Source organism: Ruditapes philippinarum, unplaced genomic scaffold (genome assembly GCF_026571515.1).
Source record: "Ruditapes philippinarum isolate M1 unplaced genomic scaffold, ASM2657151v2 ctg12_1_1_1_1, whole genome shotgun sequence".
Classification (NCBI taxonomy): domain Eukaryota; kingdom Metazoa; phylum Mollusca; class Bivalvia; order Venerida; family Veneridae; genus Ruditapes; species Ruditapes philippinarum.
In genome coordinates this window covers 10,387-38,368 of record NW_026861084.1, presented here as the reverse complement: position 1 = coordinate 38,368, position 27,982 = coordinate 10,387, and the positions used below count along the sequence as shown (strand labels likewise).

The following is a 27,982-nucleotide window of genomic DNA, read 5'->3' as shown; positions in this document are numbered from 1 at the left end:
ATATAAACTTGTTATTCTTTTCCAGGTTTATTTCATTTGGCCGCGAGTCCGCGGTAAAACGTATGCCGGAAATTTTCAAACTGGTTCAGAAAATATTCACAGACTGTGGGGATGGTATTTCATACACTATTAACGAAGCAGAGTTCGAGGCGAGATACTTTCAAGCCACGTGCAATCTTCAAGCCTTCAGCTCGTCTATCACACCAAAACACAAATTCATGGAGAAATTACCAAACATACAAGACCTGCGGTCATTACAGATACTGAAGTTCCTTGAAGAAAAACCTCCGATGGTTTCATATGCGGGAATGTTTCCACTACATGCATGCCTTAACCATGCCTGTGACAACAACGTCGAAGTTATGGACGGATTTGCGGAAGGTAAACCTGCTGTGCACGTGCGCGTTAAAAGAGATATAAAACCCGGCGAAGAGCTGTTCACAACCTACATCGATACATCAATGCCGAGAAGGTTACGACGAGCATGGCTTTACAAATCATTTAACTTCTGGTGTTTATGTAAACGATGCCAGTTCGAGGGTGATGATAATACGTCTTGCACTCAGTGCAAAAAGGTGGCTTCTGAGGGAAAGAAATTCCCCGGATGTAGCAAATGCAAGAAAGCATGGTATTGTTCGACAAAATGTCAGAAAACGGCTTGGGTGAAGGGTCATAAAGATATTTGCAGTTTGCTTCATTCCAGTGTGCAAGCACAAGTTTCAGAGAAAGCAATGTAGATCAAATCTGCCAGATAAACATGGATGAACAAGAGTTTATATGAGCCGTGTCACGACAAAACCAACATAATACATTTGCGACCAGCATGGATCCAGACTAGCCTGCGCATCCGCGCAGTCTGATCAGGATATCAGTTTCTCTACTTGTAAGCGAAAAGCATGGATCCTGATCAGACTGCGCGGATGCGCAGGCTGGTCGCAAACGCATTATGTTGGTTTTGTCATGACACAGCTCATATGAAGCGTGAATGTATTTATTCCCAATTGAGTGTATCTTTCATTAATTATTTAATGGGCATCATTTGTGATATATGTTTATGACTATCGACATTCTATACACATTGAGTAGTACACTACCAAATTAGGGTCACATTTAAGGAATGTTATTGGAAAGAATGTGTCTGTAGGACCAATGCAAGGGCCATTTTTTTCTTTCTGTGTATGGTTTTCCAAGGACAGAAGTAACAGAATGCAGAAATATGGGATTTTGGCTATTACCAGGATTAATATGTACATAACATTATGTACAGTAAAGTGTTCTACCTGCCCTGAACATGAGAATATGTGGTATTCAAATAGTGACAAAATCATATTTCATCGCCTTCATTATTCGCATTCCAAGGACTTTGTTTTGAAGAAAATTAGAATGGTTTTAATAAAGACCATGCCATTAAATATTCATTATTATCATGAATTTCTATCCCCCAAAATTCATGTATTTATAATGTTCAACAACAAATCGTTTCCTAAACATAGAACCATGTAATAGCAGTGAATAAAATTTCTGATATAAATCAGTTAACACATATTGTATCAGTAGTCATTTTGCATCATGAACTTAAGCTTTATTAAATAAGACAAGATTGTGTAAAAAAGTAATTTCTTTTTATGCTTTTTCCTCATCTTTTACATTTAAGAAAAACAAACTGTACTAATATTTCTAAGGTCATTTATTTTGTCAATCATACTTTGTTAATGTATTCAATACAAACATTTTTTACCCACATTATTAGTTCTTTTTTTCTCTCTCTCCAATGTTCCTTAACAGAAATGAACACAGACATGGTGGATTTAATGTTGGAAATGGCCCACTCTTCATATTCACTATGCATTCTAATCATCAGTCATCATGTATATTTTGATATACATGTAATTGATTAATAACATGATCTCAAATAACTGGTATATATAACCAGTTACAATAATGTAATTCAGATGATATTTGGTCATAAAACCAGTGACGTATTTCTAGTAATTTCTTGTCATATTATCCACTAAGTTTTTCAGTTCATAAGCACTTCAACTTGTACAAGTCTAGCGTATGTATCTCCGGGTAATCTGTATGGTAACATGCCAGCAAACATGATCAATGCCTTGGCTTGACTTCTAAGGTAGTTCAAATACTGTAAAACAACAAGAGGGCCATGATGGCCCTGAGGTCGCTCACCTGTATATAGCCCCCCCAACCCCCACCCCACCCCAACGTTGCAGGGCTAATTTAACCCAAGGGCTTTTATTTGCACAAACTTGGTAGACACCCATAAGAAGATGTTTCATGCTAAACATCTAAGCTCTAGCTCATTGGGCTTTTTGAAAGAAATTTTTTTTAAGTTTTTACTATACACATATAGTTAAAAACAATGACATCCCTGGGGCCGGGCCAGTTTTGACCCCAGGACTTTTATTTGAACAAACTTTGTAGACACTTACTAGAAGATGTTTCATGCTTAATTAATATCTAAACTCTAGCTATTTGGGTTTTTTCAAAGAAGATTTTAAGTTTTTGCTATACACATATAAAGAAAATCAATGACCCCCGGGACGGGGCCAATTTTGACCCCCAGGTCTTTTATTTGAACAAACTTTGTAGACACTCACTAAAAGATGTTTCATGCTTAATATCTTAACTCTAGCTATTTGGGTTTTCTCAAAGAAGATTTTTTTAAGTTTTTGCTATACACATATAAGGAAAATCAATGAACCCCGGGGCGGTGCCAATTTTGACCCCAGGGCTTTTATTTGAACAAACTTGGTAGACACCTATTAGAACATGTTTGATGCTAAATATCTTAGCCATAGCTCTTTGAGTTCTTTAAAAGAAGATTTTTAAAGTTTTTACTATATGCATATAGGGAAAATCAATGACCCCCCGGGGCGGGGCCAATTTTGACCCCAGGGCTTTTATTTGAACAAACTTGGTAGACACCCATTATAACATGTTTCATGCTAAATATCTTAGCTCTAACTCTTTTGGTTCTTTAAAAGAAGATTTTTTAAGTTTTTACTATATGACTATAGGGAAAATCAATGACCCCCCAGGGCGGGGCCAATTTTGACCCCAGGGCTTTTATTTGAACAAACTTGGTAGACACTCACTAGAAGATGTTTCATGCCAAATATCTAAGCTCTAGCTCTTATGGTTTTTTAAAAGAAGATATTTAAAGTTTTTTCTTTCGGTTGCCATGGCAACCAGAGTTCTGCATGGAATTAAATTCTTTGAACAATTTTTAAAGGTGACCACCAAAGGAACATTCCTGTGAAGTTTGGATGAAATTGGCTTAGTAGTTTATGAGGAGATGTCATTTAAAGTAAAAGTTTACGGACGGACGCCGGACGGACGCCGGACGAAAAGCGATCACAAAAGCTCACCCTGTCACTTTGTGACAGGTGAGCTAAAAAATCATTGTTACAAACACTCTCTCAGTACTAGCATCATAATAACAGGTATATTACATCACAATACAAAATAAAATACCATCCAATGTACAGTTGATTACTAAATTTAGATTAAAATAGAAATAGTATCAGTTTTATCACATACAGTATTTTTAACTTTATATGGGAAAGTAATTGATGAATAAATTGAATCACTTGTTAACAGTCAAGATGATTATTGGCAGGAGTGAATTAAAAAACCTTTCTTGTAATCGTACATGTACACAAATTTCAAAAATTAGAAAATTTATTTCTTCCTTGGTAAAATTTAAACAAATTCTCGGAGATGAATAATAAAGTTGGCTTGTAAACTTACTGTTTCTTTGCCACCATCATCACTTCTTCCTCTCACAAGTGGACTTTGAGGTGCTGTATTTCTGTTGATAAAAAAACATTTTTTACAGAACAATTCTAAGAAATCTTCTAAATTCTCTAGATTTATAATGATTTGCCTATGACACCAGTTTAGAGCTGCTTCAGTGTTGCTTTTAATTTTCATACAGTTATGAAATCAAAATAGGGCCCTATCCACAAAGCCAAATTTATATTTTAACTGATAATGAATAATCTGACATTGAACTAGCATCAAATATGAATACAAAATATTATGAGAGATGATAGTACCCAATGACTAAAAGAGTCAAATGTTTACAGTAATATTAACCTTGCATTCCTGTATTGACTATGCAAAACATTCATAGTGGCTAACAAAACATCAGGCAGACATCTCCTAACCTGAAAAAAAAGAGAGAATTTTATCTTTATACACATCCTCACAACCAAATAATTCTGTATGTTAATATTAACAAATAAAAAGTTTAGCTCAGTCAGAAGATAATATGAACAATTACGATGAACAGTAATGCAACAAAACCAAAACATTAAAATTAAAGAGTCGAATCCCAAAATTGGAAATTTATCAAATATAACTTTCATTATTTAAGAAAACTTATCAAAATTTATTATTGAAAGTGTCCAAGTCATCTATGAATAAAAATTTAAAACAAAAACATATGTTAAATAAACTATCAAAGAAAAGTCACAATTAGTATCTAATCAGAATCTTACCTCCTCAGAATAGTTTCTAAATGTGTTCACTTTATGTTCAACAGCCTCTGTTGTAAGGGGAAGCAACTGTAGTTGCCTGATAATCTGAAATAGATAGATGTGCTCTGTAGATAAGATTATGATAAGCATTTAACTTTTGACACAAACTGCCTTATAACTCTAAGCCAGCTGGCAGCAAATGATTATACCCATGCAACCAATGCAGAACAAGATATGTCTATGATCAGCACATACTGATAATGGACTACACTGTTATTTATTCTTTCTTAACATATTTGAAATTTTTCCTCAAAATTATAACTGGTTTTGTCCAGATTGAATGATAGAAAAGTCAATATAAGATATTTAGTAGGGGTAAGGATTTAGTAAACTGTAAAAAGTATTTTAAAGTACAGATGGACGGTGATTTCCAACTTTGAACGATTATTTTTTAACGTCTAAGTTCTGACCAGAAGAACCAATTCCTTAGAGGTAAGTTGGGATGGGAAATTATTTTCTTTTTTTGTGTGCAATAATATTAAAGCTACATGAAAATACATACATTATAAACTTACTTAAAAACCTTTAATATGGCAAATAATAAATAAGAATAATCATTATCAGGCGCCTACCTCTAATGCTTCTTCCATCTGACCTTCATTGTAAAGGTCAAAAAATGTTATTAGGTCAAGGATAAGGTAAAAACTGCTAGTGTTTGCCTTCAAACTGTCAGCAACCATACTGTTTCTGTACCTAATAAACAAATACAAATCATTACACTGTTATAACTATTTCAAACATGGTTAATCTTAATATCATCCCTCAGTACTGGTGAAGTCGAACTCAAATCAATTTGGCCCTAAAATTTATGTAAATATAAAGTTAAAACTGTAATCATTTAAGAAAATAGCTTAAATTATGGGACAATGTATTAAAGCATTTCTTTTTACTTTAAGTCTTAATTGATTATAAACAGTGGATAAAGACATTTCTATATCACATGTATTGAGCCAAGCCATCCTGCACATCCATGCAGTTTGATGAAATTATTACTTCTAGCACTTATATTTTATTATATTTATATTGAAATTCCTACAATAAAAAAGTCAATTAAACATTTAAAGTAGAGCAAATTAAGTTCTGCTGGTTAAAATGAACATTTACCTTTCAGCAATTCCAAGTGCTAAGCTCTTCAGTCTATCTCTGTTTGTTTGATTACTTGAAGTTTGAGACACTACCTGACTTAACAGTTTGTTCAACAACTCTAATACTTTGTCAGGTTTCTGAAGAAAGATAAGAAAGTAAGGAACACTTAATGCAACACTTAATACCTATTTAATGCTTAAAATGACCACATACTAATCATTTCTCACATCTAAATTTCTTCATTCCAATAATTCCAAAGAATCAAAATTCAAATGAAAGAAAGCTACATCTAGTTGAGTATCATTTCCTAATTTGTAGAAATAATTTTAAGATTTTGTGTGTCGTAATTAAGATTGTTACCACACTGATATATATGTATATAATTATGCTTCTAAAACAATTTTTAAGCATCGAATGATATGTAAAATATGTACTGCAAATATTTGTCCACATTATATGTAATCATTAAAATATATGCATTCATTTCTTATTGAAAAATTTGACTTAGACTTTATAGAAAATAAATTTCTAATTACTTCCCTTTATTCACATGAAATGTAAATTCAGTAATATCTTTACAAAAAATGCTTTTTGGAACTTACAATATTGATAAATCTTCATTTGAACATTATATTTATGATATAAAACCATAAGAAAATTGTGTTATAGGATCTTTAAGTTTTGGTTAAAAGTTCATAGATAAATGACTGGAGTTTATACCTTTCCAAGATCATATAGCCTGACAGCATCTTCAAATGCTCCTTTACTTTCTGTATCCCTGGCAACTTTCTCTATAATACGCTGAGTGTCAACTTGAAACTTGTCTATAGCACCAGCCTGTTTCATAATAATAACATTAACAAGGTAATATCTATTTAGCATCTAATCAAATAGAAAATGACAGGAGTTTCATTATGTTTGAAAGAAGCTGGGTCATTTCTCAAAGGAAAAAGGGTATATTCGCTGGAAAGGAATTTTGAAGAGATTACCGAAAGTAGCCAGGTGGCCAATCAAATTCTGCTGCAGATTTACCCAGCCATGATGAAACCTCTTGAAACAAGTTTTTTAACCTCTTGAAACAAGAGTTTCAAACATTTTCTTTCTGGTTTTGTTAAATATATTATCACAAAATAAAAATTTAAAAGTTAAAATGTTTGAAGTAAATATTGGTGATATACAGTTACTATTTACTGCTAAGCTAGCAACATCACTACTGTTGGCTTACCTAAGAAAATAGACATTTTTGTAGTTTTTACTATGTAAAAGAAAATTATGAGGTTCTTTAACGCATGTGTGTAACAGAAATCCAAAATAAATTTCAATTTGCATTTGAAACAATCAATTATCAAGGCACTGACTTATCCTTGGCAAAAAAAAGAGAGACCAAAATAATCATATAAAGTTTGTAAGTCCAACTACAGTTAACAACTTATAAAAGTGTCACTTACCTTTCTTGTTCCATCTTTTAGTAATTTCCCTAGTAACATCTCATACTGTAAAGCAGAATAATTTGCATGTGATTTTTTTTTACAGATTAACTATAAGATCATAACTTCCAAAGGTTCAACTATCCAAGAATGCAATTTTTAACACATATTGCTGAATTTGAACACATGTACTTCATCTCAGTAGAAAGATTGGTTAATCTATGCAAAAATCGTACTAGATATAGTCTTAACTTTAACATATGATTGTTGAAATTAAGTTAAACCCTTGAAAAACCTTAGTAACAGTCGAAGGAATAACTGTATAAAACGTTGCAATTTTTGATGTAAAATGTATGTCTTGTACCTCTTTAGTTTCCTGTACAAGCTCAGAGACACAAGTCATAAACAAATTCTCATTCTGACTGGTCCTTAATTCTCTGAAATAAATGTATCAAAGAAGTTAATTAATTCAATATAATAACAAAATTATGGCAACATGTATACGCACAAATTATTTGACTAAATTGATATAAGTATCATTCATTGGTAGAACAGCTTTTGCCATACCATTCTGAATTCAGCAATCTTTAAGTGTATGTAACATGAAATAAGGTTTATTTCACCTAAATAAGAACAGCAAAGTACCAGTGACCTATTTAAGCTATGTTATATATCTACTCCCTAAACATTAGTGTATGTATAGTAACATGTACCTGCATATGACACCAGGTTCATGCCAACTTGGCATATCATGCTGCCAGTCATAAATGACTACTGTTGTCTGCTTAGTTTTAGAATTTTTGACATCCATTCATGGACAGTTCCTAATTAAAAGCTTGCCAATTCTTTTTCAATAGTACATCCAACTAAGATTAACTTACCTGAGAAAGTAGAAATATTGTAGGGCCTCCCTAGGGTCTGTCTCTTCAAACTTTCTTGTATACATCATTACCAGCCTGGCAAAGTTGAGTCTCCGTAATGGACTAGGGTCTCCAGGATCTCGACTTACTGTTGTAAATGAAACAGGTTTAAGATTATTGTTAATTTCAAACATATATTATAGTAACTTAAAAGAGACCTTTATGTTAGTTTTATGATTATAAGTCACAAAGACACCAGTCAAATATGGTGACTTTTTCACTTCCAAGAGACTGGCAGGTGTCAGGTGCTCTTCTGCTGATTACTTCCAGCACAAGTGACACCAGGATAGAACCACAAACCTGTAAGCTAGATAAATAGTTTTGTCATGAAGTTGTAATATATCTCTGAATGTATGGCTCACACTTTTTGCACAAGTCAAGGTATAACACTTCTTAACATTCATAAAAGAGGATGTACAAGTATAAATGGACATAACATTTTTAAAATCTTTACAACAATGATTTATACAATCTTGATAATCCTACTTCTGTATTTATATATTTAAATCAAGTAAGTAAAATAGAGTCATATTTTCAGTTTCCATATTTAAAGAAATAACAAGTGTTTTTTATGGATAAGGGTCTGATAAAGTAATAAAATGAAGCTTTTAAACTAAATGTCATAATGTTTCTAAACTGTTATAAATGTCAATTTACCATATCAATTTTACTTACATAGTTGAGCTTGTGTAGACTGTGAACATAAGAGTAGTTTAGTTTGATACAGCACGAGTGCCACGTGCACAGCATGACTTCGCAGTCTCTCTATTCTAGACATAAACTCTATAGCTGCTTCAAACTGGGCTGTCAAAACTAACACCTGGAAATACAGGAATGGCTGCTGGTATCCATTGAAATGACTCTCTCCTGTAATAATATCAGATTGATTATTCTGACTGCAATTATACTCAGAAATACAGTTTAACTTCATTGATATAGATGTAAACAGGGTTAAATTCACCATTAAATTAAATCCACAAAACTTGAATGAAAAGGATCATTAAATAACTTTAAATGTAATCTTGCAAACAAATGTCAAACATTTAATACCATCCTATGCTTTAATAAAAGTGTATAAAGCTATATATCTTCTGAATTTTTTTTTACCAGTATGCTATAAATATGCTCGTTTATTTCACACAGAAAAAAATGGCATATGCACAAAATCATCGATAATTGATTAAAACTGTACTAAAAATAACAGCTTAATATTTTGTTTCCCAACATTTTATTCCCTTTATATGCAATATTCTTGTGTGTTAAAACTGTTTCATGTATAGACCATATAATTATGGAAACAACATAACTTTACTATTTATAGATTTTATAAAAATATTTCATTAGATATAGCTTTATACACTTTAAAATGTAGATTTTACATAAAGAAATTTCTTAAACTAATGTTGCAAAAGAATAGACTCTACCAAGCTTGATACTGGTTCATGTAATCTAACTATACTACAAGAGGGCCATGATGGCCCTGGGGTCGCTCACCTGTACATAGGCCCCCAGGGCGGGGCCAGTTTAAACCAAAGGGCTTTTATTTGAACAAACTTGGTAGACACCCATTAGAACATGTTTCATGCTAAATATCTTAGCTCTAGCTCTTTGGGTTCTTTAAGGTGACAACGGAGTCAATTATCACTGAAAATACCTAAAATGAGATTTTTTGCCAAGTAGATTTATCAATCTTTTCTGAACACATTCGTGATTTAATTTTGGTAGCAGTTAGTCCAAAAAATGTGTTTTTAAACGTTTTAAAACGGTACCTATACTATTTGTATCTGCTATTCGCGTAACCTGTCGATTATCGATAATGCTCCGCCCCCTGTTGAGGCATCAATGAGGGAAATCGGTAGTTCCATATATCTGTGAATTACAGGTCCATACTGGTCCATACTTCTCGTAATACATGTATCGTACAACTACCGTACATCTTTTATGAACATCTCAACATTTAGCCTTTTTTATAAATTAAGAAATTGTCGGCCAATGTACGTAACATAATGTATGAAACATAAATAATTAAGCATAGCGGCAAATCGCACGACCACGGTGTTGATTAAAAATGTAGTTGCTAAAATATCCATAATGTGTCTGTCCCGTTAATCTGATAGATATTACACTGAGCTGATAGACTTTTGTACGGATTCAAGGGCTTACTTTACATTCAACCTCGTTTTCTAACAATGTCAAGTAAAACAACAACAAAAACAGACACCATTTTTTATGTGAACACCTATATGACTTGTGGTAAGGTGTCCCTGACAAATTTCTAAACCATTTTAGATTGTCTAAGGATGATTATTTCTCTTTGAATAAAAAAAAAAGATATTAAAATATATTCTCAGTGAAAATAAATTGTTCGCCAGTAAATCGGACACAGTACTAATAAATCTGGGACAAAGTATGGAATTTATTGTCTATCCCGGTAGAAACTGGATCTCTATACCGTGCATAGATGATATTCATGATGGCCAGATCATAATGATCGAGTAATACCTTTTTATTTCTATTAAAATATGTGAAGCATTATCAATTTGGTGGAAAAAATATATAATATCCCGTTCTTATTTGTACATCGATCTACCATGGACTTTAAAAAACTGTCGATGCTCAGTTTTTTGTTATTTTATTTTATATTTTAACGGAATTTCATATACGAATACACAGGCAGAGTGACACTGGTATAATACAATAATAATGCTGATGATAATAAAAATAAACTTCAAAAAGGAAACAATTAAATACCCCGCTAGCGGTGCGCAAATGCGTTCCATTTCCCCCCACTGAGTGCCTCAAATTTTACCGATAGTCACGTGACATGTGCGACAGATACCAGACGCACAGTAAATCACGTTAAGAATTGAAGAAATTTCGGCTATAAACTGATATTAATCAGCAGCTTTTTAATTGGTCAGATGTCACTGGGTCATAAAATGTTGTAAGAGTATGTTACCGCAACTTGTGACCCTCTCTGGTGCGATATTTGTGTATTATGCAATTATTTAGCGTGAAACGTAGGGGTCCGAGAGAGAACAGCCGATTTATGACAATTCGTTTGACGTGGGTCGGACTAACTTTGAATCGGCATAACTTTTTTAATAATCAAGCAAATAACATGCGGTTTAAAGCACATGAAAGGAAATTCATTTACGGAGGGAACCGTGTCAGGGATTTTTGTTTGCTCAATCAGCGACTTAATTATCTTTAATTACGTAATATGTATGGTGAAAAAAGTCGCATAAAATGTTTGACGTTACGTAATATTTTTTTGAGAAAAGATAGAAAAAATTTGAGACACGGTTCCCTAGATAATATAAGTATGGTTATTTTCCAAAAGTTTGATGACAAAAAAATAAAAAATGACTTTGATATGACGATCTAAAATTTTAGGATTTTTATTCAAAATCAATCATTTACAAAGGCATTTTTTTCAAATATGTTATTTTTTATAATGATCAACGACATTTAATGCACAAAGATTAAATAAATAACAATTATTACTAAAATAACTTGGTTTAAATGACATTTATGTGTGTACCACGGAAAGTGTCTGTTGTCACCTTAAAAGAAGATTTTTAAGTTTTTAATTACTATATGCAATATAGGGAAAATCAATGACCCCCTAGGGCGGGGCCAATTTTGACCCAAGGGCTTTTATTTGAACAAACTTGGCAAACATCCATTAGAACATGTTTCATGCTAAATATCTTAGCTCTAGCTCTTTGGGTTCTTTAATACAAGATTTTGAAGTTTTTACTATATGTATATAGGGAAAATCAATGACCCCTGGGGCGGGGCCAATTTTGACCCCAGGGCTTTTATTTAAACAAATTTGGTAGACACCCATTAGAAGATGTGTCATGCTAAGTATCTTAGCTCTAGCTCTTTGGGTTCTTTAACAGAAGATTTTGAAGTTTTTACTCTATGTATATAGGGAAAATCAATGACCCCTGGGGCTGGGCCAATTTTGACCCCAGGGCTTTTATTTGAACAAACTTGGTAGACACTCATTAGAAGATGTTTCATGCTAAATATCTTAGCTCTAGCTCTTTGGGTTCTTTAAAAGAAGATTTTTTAAAGTTTTTACTATATGCATATAGGGAAAATCAAAGACCCCCTGGGGCGGGGCCAATTTTGACCCCAGGGCTTTTATTTGAACAATCTTGGTAGACACTCATTAGAAGATGTTTCATGCTAAATATCTTAGCTCTAGCTCTTTGGGTTCTTTAAAAGAAGATTTTTTAAAGTTTTTACTATATGCATATAGGGAAAATCAATGACCCCCTTGGGCGGGGCCAATTTTGACCCCAGGGCTTTTATTTGAACAAACTTGGTAGACATCCATTAGAACATGTTTCATGCCACATATCTAAGCTCTAACTTTTTGGGTTTTTTAGAAGAAGATTTTTTTAAGTTTTTACTATATGCATATAGGGAAAATCAATGACACCCTGGGGCAGGGCCAATTTTGACCCCAGGGCTTTTATTTGAACAATCTTGGTAGACACTCATTGGAAGATGTTTCATGCTTAATATCTTAGGTCTAGCTCTTTGGGTTCTTTAAAAGAAGATTTTTTTAAGTTTTTACTATATGCATACAGGGAAAATCAATGACCCCCTGGGGCGGGGCCAATTTTGACCCCAGGGCTTTTATTTGAACAATCTTGGTAGACACTCACTAGAAGATGTTTCATGCCAAATATCTAAGCTCTAGCTCTTTCGGTTTTTTAGAAGAAGATGTTTAAAGTTTTTTCTTTTGGTTGCCATGGCAACCAAAGTTCTGCATGGAATGGAATTCTTTGAACAACTTTGTTAAGGCTTCACACAAGGAACATCCCTGTGAAGTTTCATTATGATCTGCCTTATGGTTTCAGAGGAGATGTCGTTTGAAAAGTGTGAACGGACAACGGACGACGTACGACGGACGACAGACGACGGACGAAGAGTGATCCTAATAGCTCACCCTGAGCATATGCTCAGGTGAGCTAAAAATTAGGTTTGAAAAATTGAACCAGATTTTTAACTTGAAGCATAGGCTTGGTGGCTTACAGCTGTGATCCTGGTTTTAAAAGAACAGTACAAATCAAAATATTTCTGTTACCATAATCTTCAAACAAGATAGTCTGTAATTTATTCAGTGTGAGTATATCTGCAGTGTCGTCTGCTTCTATTTGTGTCTGACAGAGTTTAAACCAGAGATAATCATCAATCTTCTCTCCTAGTTCCCCATGATCCTCCATATAATCACACTGGCCAATGATACAGAACACAGCCCTGTGTAATATATATGAGCCGCGTCACGACAAAACCAACATAATGCGTTTGCGACTAGCATGGATCGAGACCAGCCTGTGCATCCGCGCAGTCTGATCAGGATCCATGCTGTTCCCTTACAAATCCTAATACACATAGAGAAACTGATAGCGAACATCATAGATCCTGATCAGACTGCGCGGAGGCCCAGGCTTGTCTGGATCCATGCTGGTCGCAATCGCATTATGCTGGTTTTGTCGTGACGCGATTCATATACAGTTAATGAGTTACACTCACAACATTGTGATTAGGCCCTTTTTACATTAATACAAAGTAATTATATCTTTTTTTCAGGTTGGGTTTTAAGTTGCACCAACACAGTGTAGGTCATAGTTTTACTGATGAAGGAAGACCTTGGTCGTCCTTCCATGCATTATCAGATATTTCAGGCACAAACAGGCATCTGAGTAGAACCACTAACATTTGGTAAGAGGTAAAATGATTATAATCTCAATAGACAGGTACAATACAGAACAAATTAACATCTTTCATTTAGATCCAACATACGTCACTTGTGACTAAACTGTAACATTTTAAGATGAAAATTAAACTTCACTTCAACATTATCTATAGGGTAAGGATATTTTATTTGTCACCATTCAGCACATGCTGGATATTCTGCTCTATTATTTAATGCTTTACAGTGAAAACAGTAATTTTTTCTCAATAAAGAACTAGACGACAAAACTTGCATTTATCAGAAGAATGTTCACACTGAAAAGTTGATGAGTTACCTTTTGTATGGATCAGAGCATTGTTTAACTACACGTCTATACTGTAGACGAATTTTTGTTTCACTGCTTGGACTCAACCTGAAATCACATTAACCCTTAAATGCCATTTTATTGGACCATTCAAATTCTATTACATCATATTCATTATAGATCTTCAAATTCATTAAACCTTTAAATATTTCTTAAGAAAGAATAGAAAAAATATTTACAAGAAATATACTGGCTGTAATGTTTCTTGGTTTTTATGTACGTATGTTTATTATGGAGTTCAGTAATTCACAAATGTGAATAGATTAAAGAAAGAACACAGATGTGAGCTTATCAAGTTTCATCTCAGAACTGGCTAGTGGCAGGAATCGCCTGTCTATAAATAAGAACTGCCCATTCAAGCATAAATGGAATAGTACTGATAATATAAAGGTCAAGGTAAAATAATCATGCAGGTTAAACAGATATCATTACACTGGCTTCATATTAAATAGTTCTGTAGGACTTCAAAATGTCATGAAGGTACATGGCTTCATAAATATAAAAAGCTTTTACCACAGAAAAAAGCTAAGGTATAATATTTGCATCAATGCTTAACAATCAAATCTTCTCCTTGATTAATAACAAGCACAGTGCAAAATTTGTAGGGCCGGGAATTATATTCGAATATTCGAAACACTACCGAATATTCGAACATTGAAAAACGAATACGAATATTCGAAAAAAAAAGAGTGTTTTTTTTGTAATTACTTTCAAATTTCAATTAAGATAGCAATTAAACCATTGACCTTTACTTGACCAGTTGTTCACACGTTTGTATGACACGTGTCAACGATTATCGCCAATTAACTGTGAAAACTTTGGGGTCTATAGTTGGTCAAAAGGGCACCCGTTTCACAGTTTGCAATTTACCTGTTGAACAGAGTATAATGTAAATTTCCGATTTTAATTACCTTTTTTATTGTTTTCTGTGCAATAATCTGCCCGATTAATCAGTAATTGTCTTAAATTTTGCGAAGACGAAAAAATCGACACGTATTAATCGGTGCTTTATGTAAGCAGTGTCTATATTCCGTCAAAATATATTTATTCCGTAGAAACTAAGACTCCGTGTGATATAATAATATTTACATATAAAAAGGAATATATATTCTGGTCCGAAGTGTCTCCATCATGGTCCGAAATGACCATCACATGGTCCGAAATGTCCCAAAATCTGGTCCGAAATGACCAAAAAATCTGGTCCGAAGTGTCTGGTCCGAAACGTCCGTGATGTAATAATCATATTACTGTCAATCAATTCACGTGAGTTACCTACCGTTAATTAGACCATGAAGACAAATGATCAGCAGTCGGATTAACTGAACAAAAGGCATTCAAATTGTGAATTTATTTCAAAAGTAAACATTTATGTCGATTTACAATATATAAAATAAAAAACTTTTACGTAGCTATATAGGTATTTTTAATCGTCGATTATTCCAAACATATTAAAATTGTACAGTATTCGACGCAATCAATTTCGGATACGTATACGTCAAAGAGAAATATTGGAACAAACGTTGTAAAAACGAATATTCGAATATATTCGAATATGGAAAACGAATATTCGAACATCAAATTCCTTATTCGTTCCCAGCCCTAAAAATTTGTCATATCCAGCAAGAGTATAAATATTACTATTAACTGAAAATAACTGCCTTGAAGATAATTTACCTGTGGTCATTGTTACTCATGTATTCTTTTAGAAATGTTGGAAAGTCTCCAAGTTGATGTCTGAAATATGAGAAAATCATTATATGATATAGAGTGACTTCCATAGTAAAGATGAGAAGTACATACATGTGTGTATTCCTATATTTAAAATTGATGCTGAAACATGCAAATAAAGTGTTTTGTAAAGATTTGCATTACAAGTGTTGAAAACAACCCAGGTAAATTTGTAAGATAAGAATAAATATATTTCTTATAAAATGAACACCCGGTTATTGACAAAATCACAATGATAACTACCAGATAAAAGGACAATGATTCAAACTTACCCAGCCTTTTGTACAATAGTTTGTGCAGCATTCAGATCACCACATCTAAGACAGTAATATATCATAGCCCAGGTAGGATGTCCATCTACAGCCCCATCCTATATCATATATAATACATTTTCTATTGTATCTATTGTAAAATATTTTTCATATAATTGTATAAACATCAATACATTCAGGGTTGTTGGGTTTTACATACAATTACACTAGAAAGGTCATACATGCCTTACAAATTTCAATCTTAACAGTTTTGTAACCCTCAAATGTGCCTACCTTCATTATTTCAGTCACATGCAAGCATCTCAGTAGAACTATAAGTCTTATGTAAGTACCTAGACATGAAAGAATTCTAAGCCACTACAATTATTCAAACCTACTGCAATTAAGGGGTAAGTGATTTGACATGACTAATTCATAATTTAATAAATCAGAAATTATTTCTGGATTTTTTTACAAGAACTTATCCATTTTCTATGAGAAACTGCCATTTGAATAACTATTACATGTAGTGTACATTAAGAAATGTTATGTGCTGCACAGGAGAAAGCTAGTTTTATACTTATTTCTTCAGTACAATCTATGTAATGCTCATTAATTTTAAGCATAAGTAATGGCACATTACTAATGTAGCACTGAGCAACATAGTGTATATTCTAGGGTGAACAAAGCATAAAGTTTTCACCTCAAGTCCTCTAGGTAATGTAGCCTGTCTGATGTTAAGGTAACTTCTGACAAGGTTGCAGGTCCCGGGTACACCTCCTAGTTGTGCTTGCTGCAGGTTCCCGGAGATGTGTCTCGTTATAAATTTTTTATACGACTGTTCAAGGTGTGTCCGAGCATTCCTGACAAAAGCTTTCTGTGTGTTTTTGTTGAGACGTAGTGATTGTCCGCTGGTGCATGCTGGGATATCTATCATACAACGAACCATTTCCCACAGGTCTTGTACATCCTGATATTACAATACATTAATGTTTACTGATATGATACCAAAGATTCTTATCTACATTAGAGTATTGTCAACCCTAGTAAACACCTTCTATACAGTGAAAACCAGTTTGTAACAATCAATTGTAGGAAATAAAAAAACTGACCTTTGTTCTATGTGATTATATAAATCAGGTAGTTTTAAATTGAGTTTAAAATAAGTTATTGGACTAAGGTTTTCTCAGTCTCAATCAAACCAAGTCTGCAATTCTTATGTAATTTTGTTGTGATTAATGCTTCTGAGGGATCACTTTGTTTCTAGATTTTTTTTCTGTCTAAGGTATATTTTTATTCAGCTTCATAATTGCTGTTTTATTCAATAACAATATTCAATATGGCATAAATCACTGAAATGAAATTTGTTTAACAAGATAAAATGATGTAAACTACTAAATTGACAAGTCTTCTTTATTTTTGCTATTGTTGACATGTTTTAAATCACATTGCCACAGTAAAGGACTGGTCATATGACAACTTTCCAGCTAGGGTAGGAAGAAACTGCATGCATTATTTCAGGCATGAGAGGGCATCCGAGAGCAACCACTTATGTAACATAAGCTAGATGAATATCTTCCTCACATGAAAAAATCCATAGTCCCTGGCGTAATTTGGATCCTAAGCAATAAAGGGCAAAAGGTTTGAACTCAAAGACCTTAACAACTGGGCTAAAACATGCCCTCTGATAAATAAAGTAACCTATGTCCGTGTCTATGTTAATTCAGTGTGGAAAATGAGAGATTGTTAGAACTACTGAACTTACCTTATTATCAAATGTTTTAGTAGCCTCATTAAACATGTCTGCCAGGTTGGGTTTTATATATGCTGAATTTATTATCTGTTCATTGTAATCATATACCTACAAATACAAAATGTTTTCATTAAGAAAGTTGTAAATATTTAGTGTGACATGTAAGTCTTTGTTAGATGACAATCTATAGCTAGGTCCAAGGCTTCCAAAATTTAGAAGTCTGAGACTGGAAAATGTCTGTTACTGGAAGTCACATTATATAGGTAAAGAAGGAAAAGGATATATTTTGGAAGTCACAAGCCATAATCAGAAATAAATGACCCCCAAACTTCCATTTTGCTTTCTATATTGCACTGAATGAATAGTGTGTGTTGACAGTACAGGTAAATTTAACATCCTGGTAAGATCTGTAGGATTTTAGCCTTCACTATAGGCTACTGGTTATTTTCAAAATATTGTTAATAAACTTTTAATTTTCAATCTGTTCTGTGCATGCTAACAGCAAATATTATTTTACTATATAATAAGTAAAAAAATTTGGCCAACATGAACATGCAGGCAAATAGGCCCAACTTTATACTGCTGGCTCCTTGAACTTAGTATTTTCATATCAAAATTTGCTAATTTAAAAAAAAATTGAAAATGATCATCAAAATTAAAAGCAGAACAAGTCCATTTACTCCATTTCATAGATTTAGCAGAATCAAGGTTAATAGAGCACAAAAATTGTTATTTATACCTGTCTTGAGTATGCCATTTCTACATTATCTAGAGCACTACGTCCTTGCATTGATACAGAATCCATCAAGAAACTCTGCAAAATACATTCAGAAAACAATGTAATCAAACTTTGACGGCAATGACATTCATTTAAATTGATACTTTCTTAACATGTCAAATCTGAGAAAAACTCAATCTTTGATAATGTTTATAACAACTTTAAGTAAGATTAAAACCTCAAACTAAGACCTTTTTCAGAACACAAATTAAAAAGTTTCTAATCACACTTTCAATAATGCAACAAAATATAAAATAACTTATTTACAACTGAATTTCTTCATGACACTAGTCAGGTTAAAACTATATCTACTACATAACATTTTAGCTGTCATTTACGTTAAAAACAGCTTCCATATTTCATCAAAGTAACATGAACTGTAAATGTAATTTGATAAGAATTAATCATGTGATAATTTAAATCAATTAGTGTGTACATTACCTCAGTTTCAGGTTGGAAGTCTATGGTATCTTGACCTGAACCTAGTAGAGCATTTAGAATCTTCTGTTTCTCTCTCTCCCATTCATTCTCCATACACTCCCAGTGGCGTCTCTCTGTCTCCGCAAATGTCTGTCGGGGAAAAACAAACCAAAAACACTTTTATCATTTTATATCATATATTCACTGTTTATATCTACCCTGAAATAATGGGCAATTTTTCATATTAACCCATGTAAATGTCTGCAAAAAAAAAATCCCAACATTTTTATGTCATATATAAACTGATTACATCTACCTGGGTATGATTAAGTCAATTATACAAATTAAACTTACTTAAATTTACTTAATTCTAATTCTATGTACTTAAAATAAAAATTCTGAAATTTGTAATTTTATCAATTTGTTTTGTTTGTTTGTTTCATTTTACGCCTTTTCCCAACAGTATTTCAGTCATATAGACGGGTAGTTTCTTAACCATCGTTCCTGGAGAGTTACACCAGTACTAGACTACCTTCCTCCGTGCTAAAGTACCAAAGCATCTCCCGGGGATCAAACCAAATATTACATTCACTTTTATTTAATATGAAATGAATGGTAAAATCTTGTGATTGTATCAAAATTTAAATATTGTGCATGAATGCAAAAACAAATTCAATCAAAGCCTTACTTACATTTTGTCTTGTTTGCTCAATGACAGCCAGTAAAGCATTTTCTCTCTCATTTCTAAGGAAACCCTAAAAACACAAATGAGCCGCGTCACGACAAAACCAACAAAGTGCGTTTGCGACCAGCATGGATCCAGACCAGCCTGCGCATCCGCGCAGTCTGATCAGGATCCATGCTGTTCCCTATCAGTTTCTCTACTTGTAATAGGGTTGTTCAGCGCACAGCATGGATCCTGATCAGACTGCGCGGATGCTCATTTCTTGAGCATCAGTGAGCAGACGGCTCATTTCTTAACACTTAATCATGTATAAAACAAAGTTGATCCCTGAAAGCAAATTTTTGCTGCCTTGCTTTTATAAATCAAAATTCAAAGTCAAAAGTTAACTTATATTTATGCATCTGAACCCTATTTAATACCTAATAACTGTGGACTTCTTTTTATAATTGACATTTTTCGGATCTTTCAGAATCATAAATTTAAATACCCTTTACTTTGTGATATGAATACTGTTAGTCTGTCAGGGTGCCACAAGAGATGTAATTCATCACATACCTGTGCCGCTTTTACGACTCCGTAAAAATGGTATTGCACAGCCATGCATATATTTTGACATGACATCATTTTCATTATATAAACATAGCATCAAGACGGGCTAAATATTAGCATTATATTATAGGCATGTCAATGAAAAATTATTCTTTTTAACTTAAAACGGTCTTTATTTTTGGTATGTGTAAATAGAATATTAAATTTGTGTAAGTTTAATACTAAATTTATTGACCTTGTTCATTAAATTTAGTACTAAACTTACACTCACTTAATATCCTCTAAATATTTAATTGTCACAAGGAGAGTCAGCAATTAGTGATGTTTAATAAACATATAGTAAAAATAATTGACTATTAAAATAATCTAACCTGTATATCAGTGTCTCTCACTGGCTCTAAAGGCTCAAATGTTTTAGCTGCACTGAGACCTTCTAGTTTCTGTGAAATCTTTGGCACATCATAACCTTTAGAACCAAGTAGGATTGACCTTAAAAAAAAAACAACAATACATGTCAGAACATGGGATTAGATCTTGAATATTTTTATTGAAACATATCTTGTCAACCATGAACTTGAAGCTAAATATTTTAGATTTATCACTTGTATCAAGTTTTCTTAATTTTCATGTACAAATTCAGTTCCATAATGTTATTTACTAAGCGAGTCTTTCATGGTCATTGAAAATTTACAATGCAACCATTTCAGGGGCAGAGAGATACATGTATATGCAAATTTACTCTCAATAAAATAACAGGTTGATGTTAACAAACACTATTTTCTAACCTCTTGCTAAAAATAATAAGACTTGCCCTCTGAAAATATGCTCAACTTTACTCTCTGCTGCATAGTATATATATAACAGTCAAAGAAGAAGCATCTTAAAGATGATCTGCACTTTGAAATGGTATCATATTTTGATCATAAACATGTACACCAAGTTTGAAGTGAATAACTTTGATGGTTTATCTGAAGAAATAGACCTAAGCAAAAACTAGAACTCCGCGAGTCGGATGTGTCGCCTTGTGAACAATGTAGTTTAGGGGAAATGGCCAGGACAAAAATGAAATATGAAAAATAACAAAGGACAATAACTAAAAAATATAGTGCAGAGCAGCAGTTTCTGTACACTGCACTTCTTATCAATAAGATCTATCATTCTATGATGTTTCAAGTCCATAGCTTTCATACTTGAGGAAAAATGACCAGGACAAAAATAAAGTAAGAAAAGCAACAAAGGGCAATAACTCAAAAATAAGAAATGCTGAGTATCAGTTCTTATGCACTGCACTTCTTTTTAATGAGATCTATCATCCTATGAAGTTTCAAGTCCATAACTTTTATACTTTCAGAGAAATGGCCTGGACAAAAATTAAGTATGAAAATTAACAAAGGGCAATAACTCAAAAAATAAGAAATGCAGAGTACCAGTTCTTGTGCACTGCACTTCTTCTTAATGAGACCTATCATCCTATGAAGTTTCAAGTCCATGGCTTTTATACATTAGGAGAAATGGCCCGGACAAAAATAAAGTATGAAAATAAACAAAGGGCAATAACTCAAAAATTAGGAAGTGTAGAGTACTGGTTCTTGTGCACTGCATTTCTTCTTAATGAGATCTATCATCCTATGAAGTTTCAAGTCCATAGCTTTTTTAGTTGAAGAGAAATGGCCCGGACAAAATTAAAGTATGAAAATTAACAAAGGGCAATAACTCAAAAAATAAGAACTGCAGAGTACTGGTCTTTGTGCACTGCACTTCGGGTTATTGAAAGAAGCATGCATACCAAGTTTGAAGTCAATCAGACTTACAGTGACTGAGTTATGCTCCGGACAAGCTTTAGCGGACGCCGACGCCGACACAGACGCCGCCGCCGACGACACCGCCGACAAAAGTAACCCCTATATGTCACCTTTTCAAGGCGACACAAAAAATGTCAATGTTGATGCCAACAAAGACAATGACAGAGGGGTCACTACCATAGCTCCACTTAGTTTTTGAAAAGAGGAGTTGAAATTAATTTAACTACTTACGCTTTAACATCAGTAGCATCTTGACTGATAGGTCCAACTTTGGCCAATAACCTTTGTCCTGCCTCAAGAATCTGAGTTAGATTTCTGTCAACCCTTGGCAAATCTGTTCCAGTGTCCATGTCTGCTGTAAGTTGCAGTGCCTGCTGCTGCAGGTCAGAGAAATCACTTGGATTATCAACATCCATACTTTGGTTTTACAACTGAAATGTAATGTTAAGATCTTTATTCATAAGTATCTCCATATTCTATTATCTATCTAACTGTATGTAAGTTGTTAACAGATTGGTTTCAGATTTTTTAAACAAAACTTACATTTGCTCATACATGTACTGTTGTACTGTGTATATAAGCAAAATTTGTTCAGAACTATTTTTTTCGAATGAAAGCTGCCAAAAAAAAAAGAAGTTAAAAAAAAAAGAATCTCAGACACAAGTCACAAAATATTCCAAACATAACATTTTTCCACATTCTAACAATACAAATAAAACAGGCAGTTTTTTTAAATGATTTTCAAGCAGAAAAAAAAACATAAAAATGTAGTTCTTAATCTGATACAAACATTGTTTTTTTTAAAATTGTTTCAATGTTAGAAAGGAACTTTTCAATCTTTCATACAAGTGACAAAAAAAATGGGCCAAAACTGGATTTTCAGCTGGATTTAGGGGCTAAAATTGGACTCAAATTTTATTGAGCCTTTGGCAAATTTGGTAAAAGAATCCATGTAAACCCTAAAAATGGCAAAGTCTTTTTATGATCTGTCTTATTCATGATCAGTATTATTTTACAAAAAAAAAAGAGAGAAAAATACTGCTACTGTAGTCATATAGACTATGTCTTATATCAATCTGAAGGATTTCATGTTTGGTTGTTTTTCAGCGTTTTTTTCACTTTTGGGGGAAGGGGGTCCGTGCCCTTTAGAGGGGAAAAAATGCAATAGGCGGGGGATTTTATTTGTTTATTTATTTTATATTGTTTTCTTTCCGGTAGAAAAGGGAGCAACTCTTGCAACACAAGTTAAAAATACGTCTCTTTTTCTTATTAAATAATCAACACATGTTAAACTTGTTGGGACATCGGGAGTAGCTCCCCTTACCTACCCGAGAACGATTTGTAAACAACCTTGCTTAACAGTAAGTCTTTTGGCATAAAATAAAACATTTTTTGGCAGTTAGTTGCAAAAAGAAATGATATTGCAGGCAGATTCGGGCTGCTGTTTAGGGGAAAATTTCGGCTTTGACGGCAGTACTGTTTGAGGGGGGAAAAAACATACTATTTTGAGGGGGTAATAGGGCCGAATTTTGTCGAATATTTTGGTGAAAAAAAAACACAAAAAAAACACTGACATTAATTTTGATCCGACAGTAAAATAGGCTGAAGAAGAATAAAACTAAAAATAATATCATTTTTCAAAAGAAAAGCAAAAAATTTTCCATTATTAAATCCACATTTGGCGTAAACTATTGTATAATTCTTAAACAAAACAGTAAAATTTACCTATTAGCTAAAGTATCAGTTTAATTACACATATTTCTGTCTCATCCAATACAGGTATTTGAATGATCCAGCCTAATTGATTCGGCCGACCTTTAACCTTAATCATAAAGAAAATCAAAGGCGGTGCCGACTTCGGAATATGCGCCATTTTATACATGAAAATTAAAATTTTACATGGTTGTCGTGACATAGCCGTTAGCGTGTAGTAGCTACTGCCAAAATAAGGACTGAATCACAGCGTGTAGACTGTAAACCTTTTAAAAAAGTGACAGACGACACATGTTAAGTTAAACACAGTCTTCACGAAAAACTTTAAAAAGCACAGGACATTCGGGCCAGTAAAATATCAAATCTTCCTGGATCTGGTGATTTTTAGCCGGACCAAATACATAGATAGGTAATAAATTGATGGGTACAGGAAAACACTTTATCATGCTTCCCTTGATAATTTTGAAAGAAGCATAATACGTCATGTATTCTGGGCCATATGTTGACAGCTTTGAAAAATCTTTAAGGACCAAATGTTTAGGCAAAAATGACTAGAATTGAACATGAACAACGCAATTTGCTTCAAACAAATCACTTTCACACAAAATATTTACTTAACTCAATAATTACAAAATCATAGCTAAATAATGACCATAATAAACAATGGTTTAATTTCCATAACTGTACGGTGCGGTACGAAAAATATCCAAGAAAAAGAAATGGTGGCCTCCATTACTCAATACAATTTAGACATCTCTCGCTGTGTTTTGAACATTTAGGACAGAATTGATGGGTTTCATTTGCAAAAAAGGCAAACAGATCAATCTTTTAGAGAACCCTGCTTCATTATTTTGATGAATTTTTCTTATAATATTTTTTCATGACAAAAAATCTACTGGTCTGTCGGACCACCAACCTTGCAATAATCACCGGACCGATGCTAAATTTAGTGGTCTCAGGCCGGCGTTAATTTCGATGTCTGTAAACATGCTGGAATAAGGCGAATAAGGAGCACTAGTTACGGAAGTGTTTATTATGTCACCTTGCTGTAAACAGCAACACAGTTTTTAACTGATCTGCTACCATCCAGAATATCAAGAGATAGGTTTTGATTTATCATTACTTTCATCTTTATGCAAGAAAATGTTGCTGAATCTGTAAAAGGTATTTAAACATATCCAATAAGAATCCGGGTCAGCTCGGCCCTAAAACGTACTCGGCCCCCCGAGTCAGCTCGGCCCTATTCCAACTCGGCACGGGTCAACTCGGCCCACTTTTAATTCATAATATTAAGGTTTGTGTTATCACTATTTATTGTTATTATTTATAAAACACGGATTTCAGAACTAGCAGCAGACAGGCTTTTCTTATCAGTAGAATTGCGAGTAAAGATAACCGATTGCGTATCTCACTGTATTTCTGACTCGTGGTAGGTTTAACCGTTTTTAAATACCTTCAGTGTCAAACAATGTGTTGAAATATATACTGAGAGGAAGCTAAGATCACCAGCTTTTAATTGGTGTAACAAATTTTAATATCGGACATTTAATCGCCCCAAACTAGCGATTTAAACACGGCTAAATTTGCATTCTTTTGCAAGCGAAGGGAAACTAAGGGAAACAACTCTTGCTTTTTCACTCGATATATCTCGGTTATTTCGGTTATTTACGTAGTTCGACAGAGAGAGAGTTTATAAATATAAGACAAATAACAATTTTTTTCTAAATATACTTAATTTCGGCAGAAGTACAATATATAATTATATAACAATAAGATATTTCTTATTATTCATTTACCTTAACAACATGCAAAGCAAAGTTAATATGTTATATATATTTTTGTAAAGTGGGCCGAGTTGACATGTGCCGAGTTGACCCGTGCCGAGTTGGTATAGGGTCGAGTTGACTCTTTTCCTCCAATAAGACATTGCTTTGTCAAGAAGTATTTCTTGGATAAAAACCAGTATCTGGCAGCTATCCTAATGGATCTCTCAAAAGCCTTCGACTGCTTGCCTCATGATTTATTATTACTTAAAATGAAATTTTATGGTATGTCTGAACAATCACTCAATCTTATTAAAAGTTATCTGTCTAATAGGCAACAATGTGTTAAGATAGGAAATATATGTAGTGATTATCAAAACATAATTAAAGGCGTCCCACAAGGCTCAATACTTGGACCGATTTTGTTTAATATTTTTATAAACGACATTTTCTTTTTCATAAATAAAAGTCAACTGTATAACTATGCGGATGATAACACTCTTTCTTACTCAAGCACTTGTAAAACAGACTTGGTTAGCACTTTAGAAAAAGATAGTTTAACTTTGATAGACTGGTTCTCAAAAAATCAAATGAAGGCTAACCCTGAGAAGTTCCAGGCAATAGCTCTTGGGAAGAAAACCCACCAGCAGAAAATTAATTTTAAATTCAAAAATATAGAAATATCATGTGACGATGAAGTAAAGCTGCTTGGTGTAAACTTAGATTTTATGTTAAATTTTAATTCACATGTGTCAAATATATGTAGGAAAGCCTCTAAACAACTGAATGTACTAAAGAGAATTGGTAAACATCTTAATAGGTTAAGCAGACTCACAATATACTACTCTTTTGTCATGTCAAACTTTAATTATTGTCCTCTTACTTGGCATTTTACCAATGAATCAAACACTAGGAAAATAGAAAAAATTCAGGAAAGAGCTTTGAGATTTATTTATGATGATTTTAACAGTAACTATGATCAACTACTTGAGAAGTCTGGCCTTATTTCTTTGAAAGTTAGGAGATTAAGAGCAATTGCTTTAGAAACATACAAAATTCTAAATGATATGTCTCCTGTTTATTTAAATGATTTACTACATCTTAAACATTCAAAATATAATTTTAGACACACCGATATTGTTGAGGTACCTTTACCAAGAACTGACAGATATGGTAAGAAATCTTTCCGGTATGCCGCTGCCAAACTTTGGAATCAACTTCCAGATAATTTTAGACAAACTTCATCTTTTAACCATTTTAGATCATTGATAAATACTTGGCAAGGGGAGAACTGCTCCTGTACTTCATGTAATACCACATAACGCATGTACATCATCAAAAAGAAAAAAACCAAAATGTTGGCAGCGACATGCTGGATGTTTCAATTTTTTAGTTACTTTTGCTTTGCATTTGTTTTATAACTGTGCTTGATATGAGCTGCTTTTGTGTGCTTTTAATGTGATAGATGTATTTCTATTTTTAAGTGCTATGCTTTTGTGTGCTTTTATTGTAATAGATTTATTTCTATTTTTATGTGCTATGTATCATCTTTTATATACAGGTATAACTTGAATGTTTGTGTGTATGTTAATGTCAGGATTGATGTTCATTATGCATATTTTAACCTTGTCTTTCTATTGCTTAGTCCTAACATGTTTTATTTATTTATATATAATTTGCTCTTTTTATAAGTTGGTGTGTCAATGCATTTTATTGTGTGTATGCATGCCTGATGTTCCTCTGCTTAAATGTTTATATGTCTTATATAAGCTGTGATGTGTGATCTTAACTTTTAGTATATATATTAATGGTTTTTATTATTAGAGCTAATATGTATTACCTCTTACTTTTGTATGCTATTGATGAATGCTAGTACAGTGCTGTTTGTATACACTATTTGTTAATGCAATGCTATTTGTCTAATTTTATCATAACCATTTTGTCATTTATCATATCTTAAACATGTGTTTTATATTATTGTAGTCGGTGTAAAAAGCTCATCAGAGCTTATGTTTTATTGTTGATGTATCCGACTTATAAATAAAATTTACTTGACTTGACTTGACTTGAAGTAAAACTATCACAAAGCTCTGTCATCAAGGTTTAGTTTCTGTTTACAAATTACATAAGATAATATTCTTTAAACTCACTATGCAAATCAAAACAGTATTTAAAAGACAGTTAATAGCAAATACAATGGATAAAGCTGCTTTAGTAAAAATAGACACACTGATTCTGTCGGGAGTTAACATGTTAAACCGGCCGGCGTTATACCCCACCCACGTTTTGCCTGTTCAAAAAAAATTCAATACCTTAAAGTATAAGCATCAAGGTAAATCTAAAAGATAATCTACAGTTAATAATATTTTTTTTAACTTGCCTCAAATACTAGTGTTAAACAGAAAATCAAAATAGTTTCACACTAACGGAGGGAGAAAGTCTCGATCATTAAACGCTTGTTTTGC

General features: G+C 33.1%; 2 protein-coding genes across 2 annotated transcripts in view; one reads left to right on the top strand and one right to left on the bottom strand.

Moving 5' to 3' along the window:
* LOC132714443 (uncharacterized) overlaps positions 1–1,743 on the top strand; it is a 7,714-nt gene extending 5,971 nt beyond the window's left edge. The window contains exon 5 of the mRNA XM_060697331.1: positions 26–1,743. Within this exon, the coding sequence (XP_060553314.1) occupies positions 26–737 (712 nt within the window). The 3' untranslated portion in view covers positions 738–1,743. The remainder of the gene's footprint in view (positions 1–25) is intronic.
* On the bottom strand, positions 1,670–27,982 carry LOC132714442 (nuclear pore complex protein Nup93-like). Its single transcript, XM_060697330.1, has 23 exons — positions 27,898–27,982; positions 22,273–22,472; positions 20,611–20,728; positions 19,698–19,760; positions 19,027–19,155; positions 18,547–18,621; positions 17,820–17,915; positions 16,758–17,024; positions 16,076–16,173; positions 15,750–15,809; positions 14,046–14,123; positions 13,100–13,272; positions 8,668–8,859; positions 7,954–8,080; positions 7,437–7,509; positions 7,094–7,138; positions 6,366–6,482; positions 5,664–5,782; positions 5,132–5,252; positions 4,521–4,604; positions 4,117–4,187; positions 3,769–3,829; positions 1,670–2,140 (listed from the first exon to the last, which is right to left on the bottom strand). Exons 2-23 carry the CDS (start codon positions 22,455–22,457, stop codon positions 2,021–2,023), a joined length of 2,472 nt encoding a protein of 823 aa, XP_060553313.1. The 5' UTR covers positions 22,458–22,472; positions 27,898–27,982; the 3' UTR covers positions 1,670–2,020.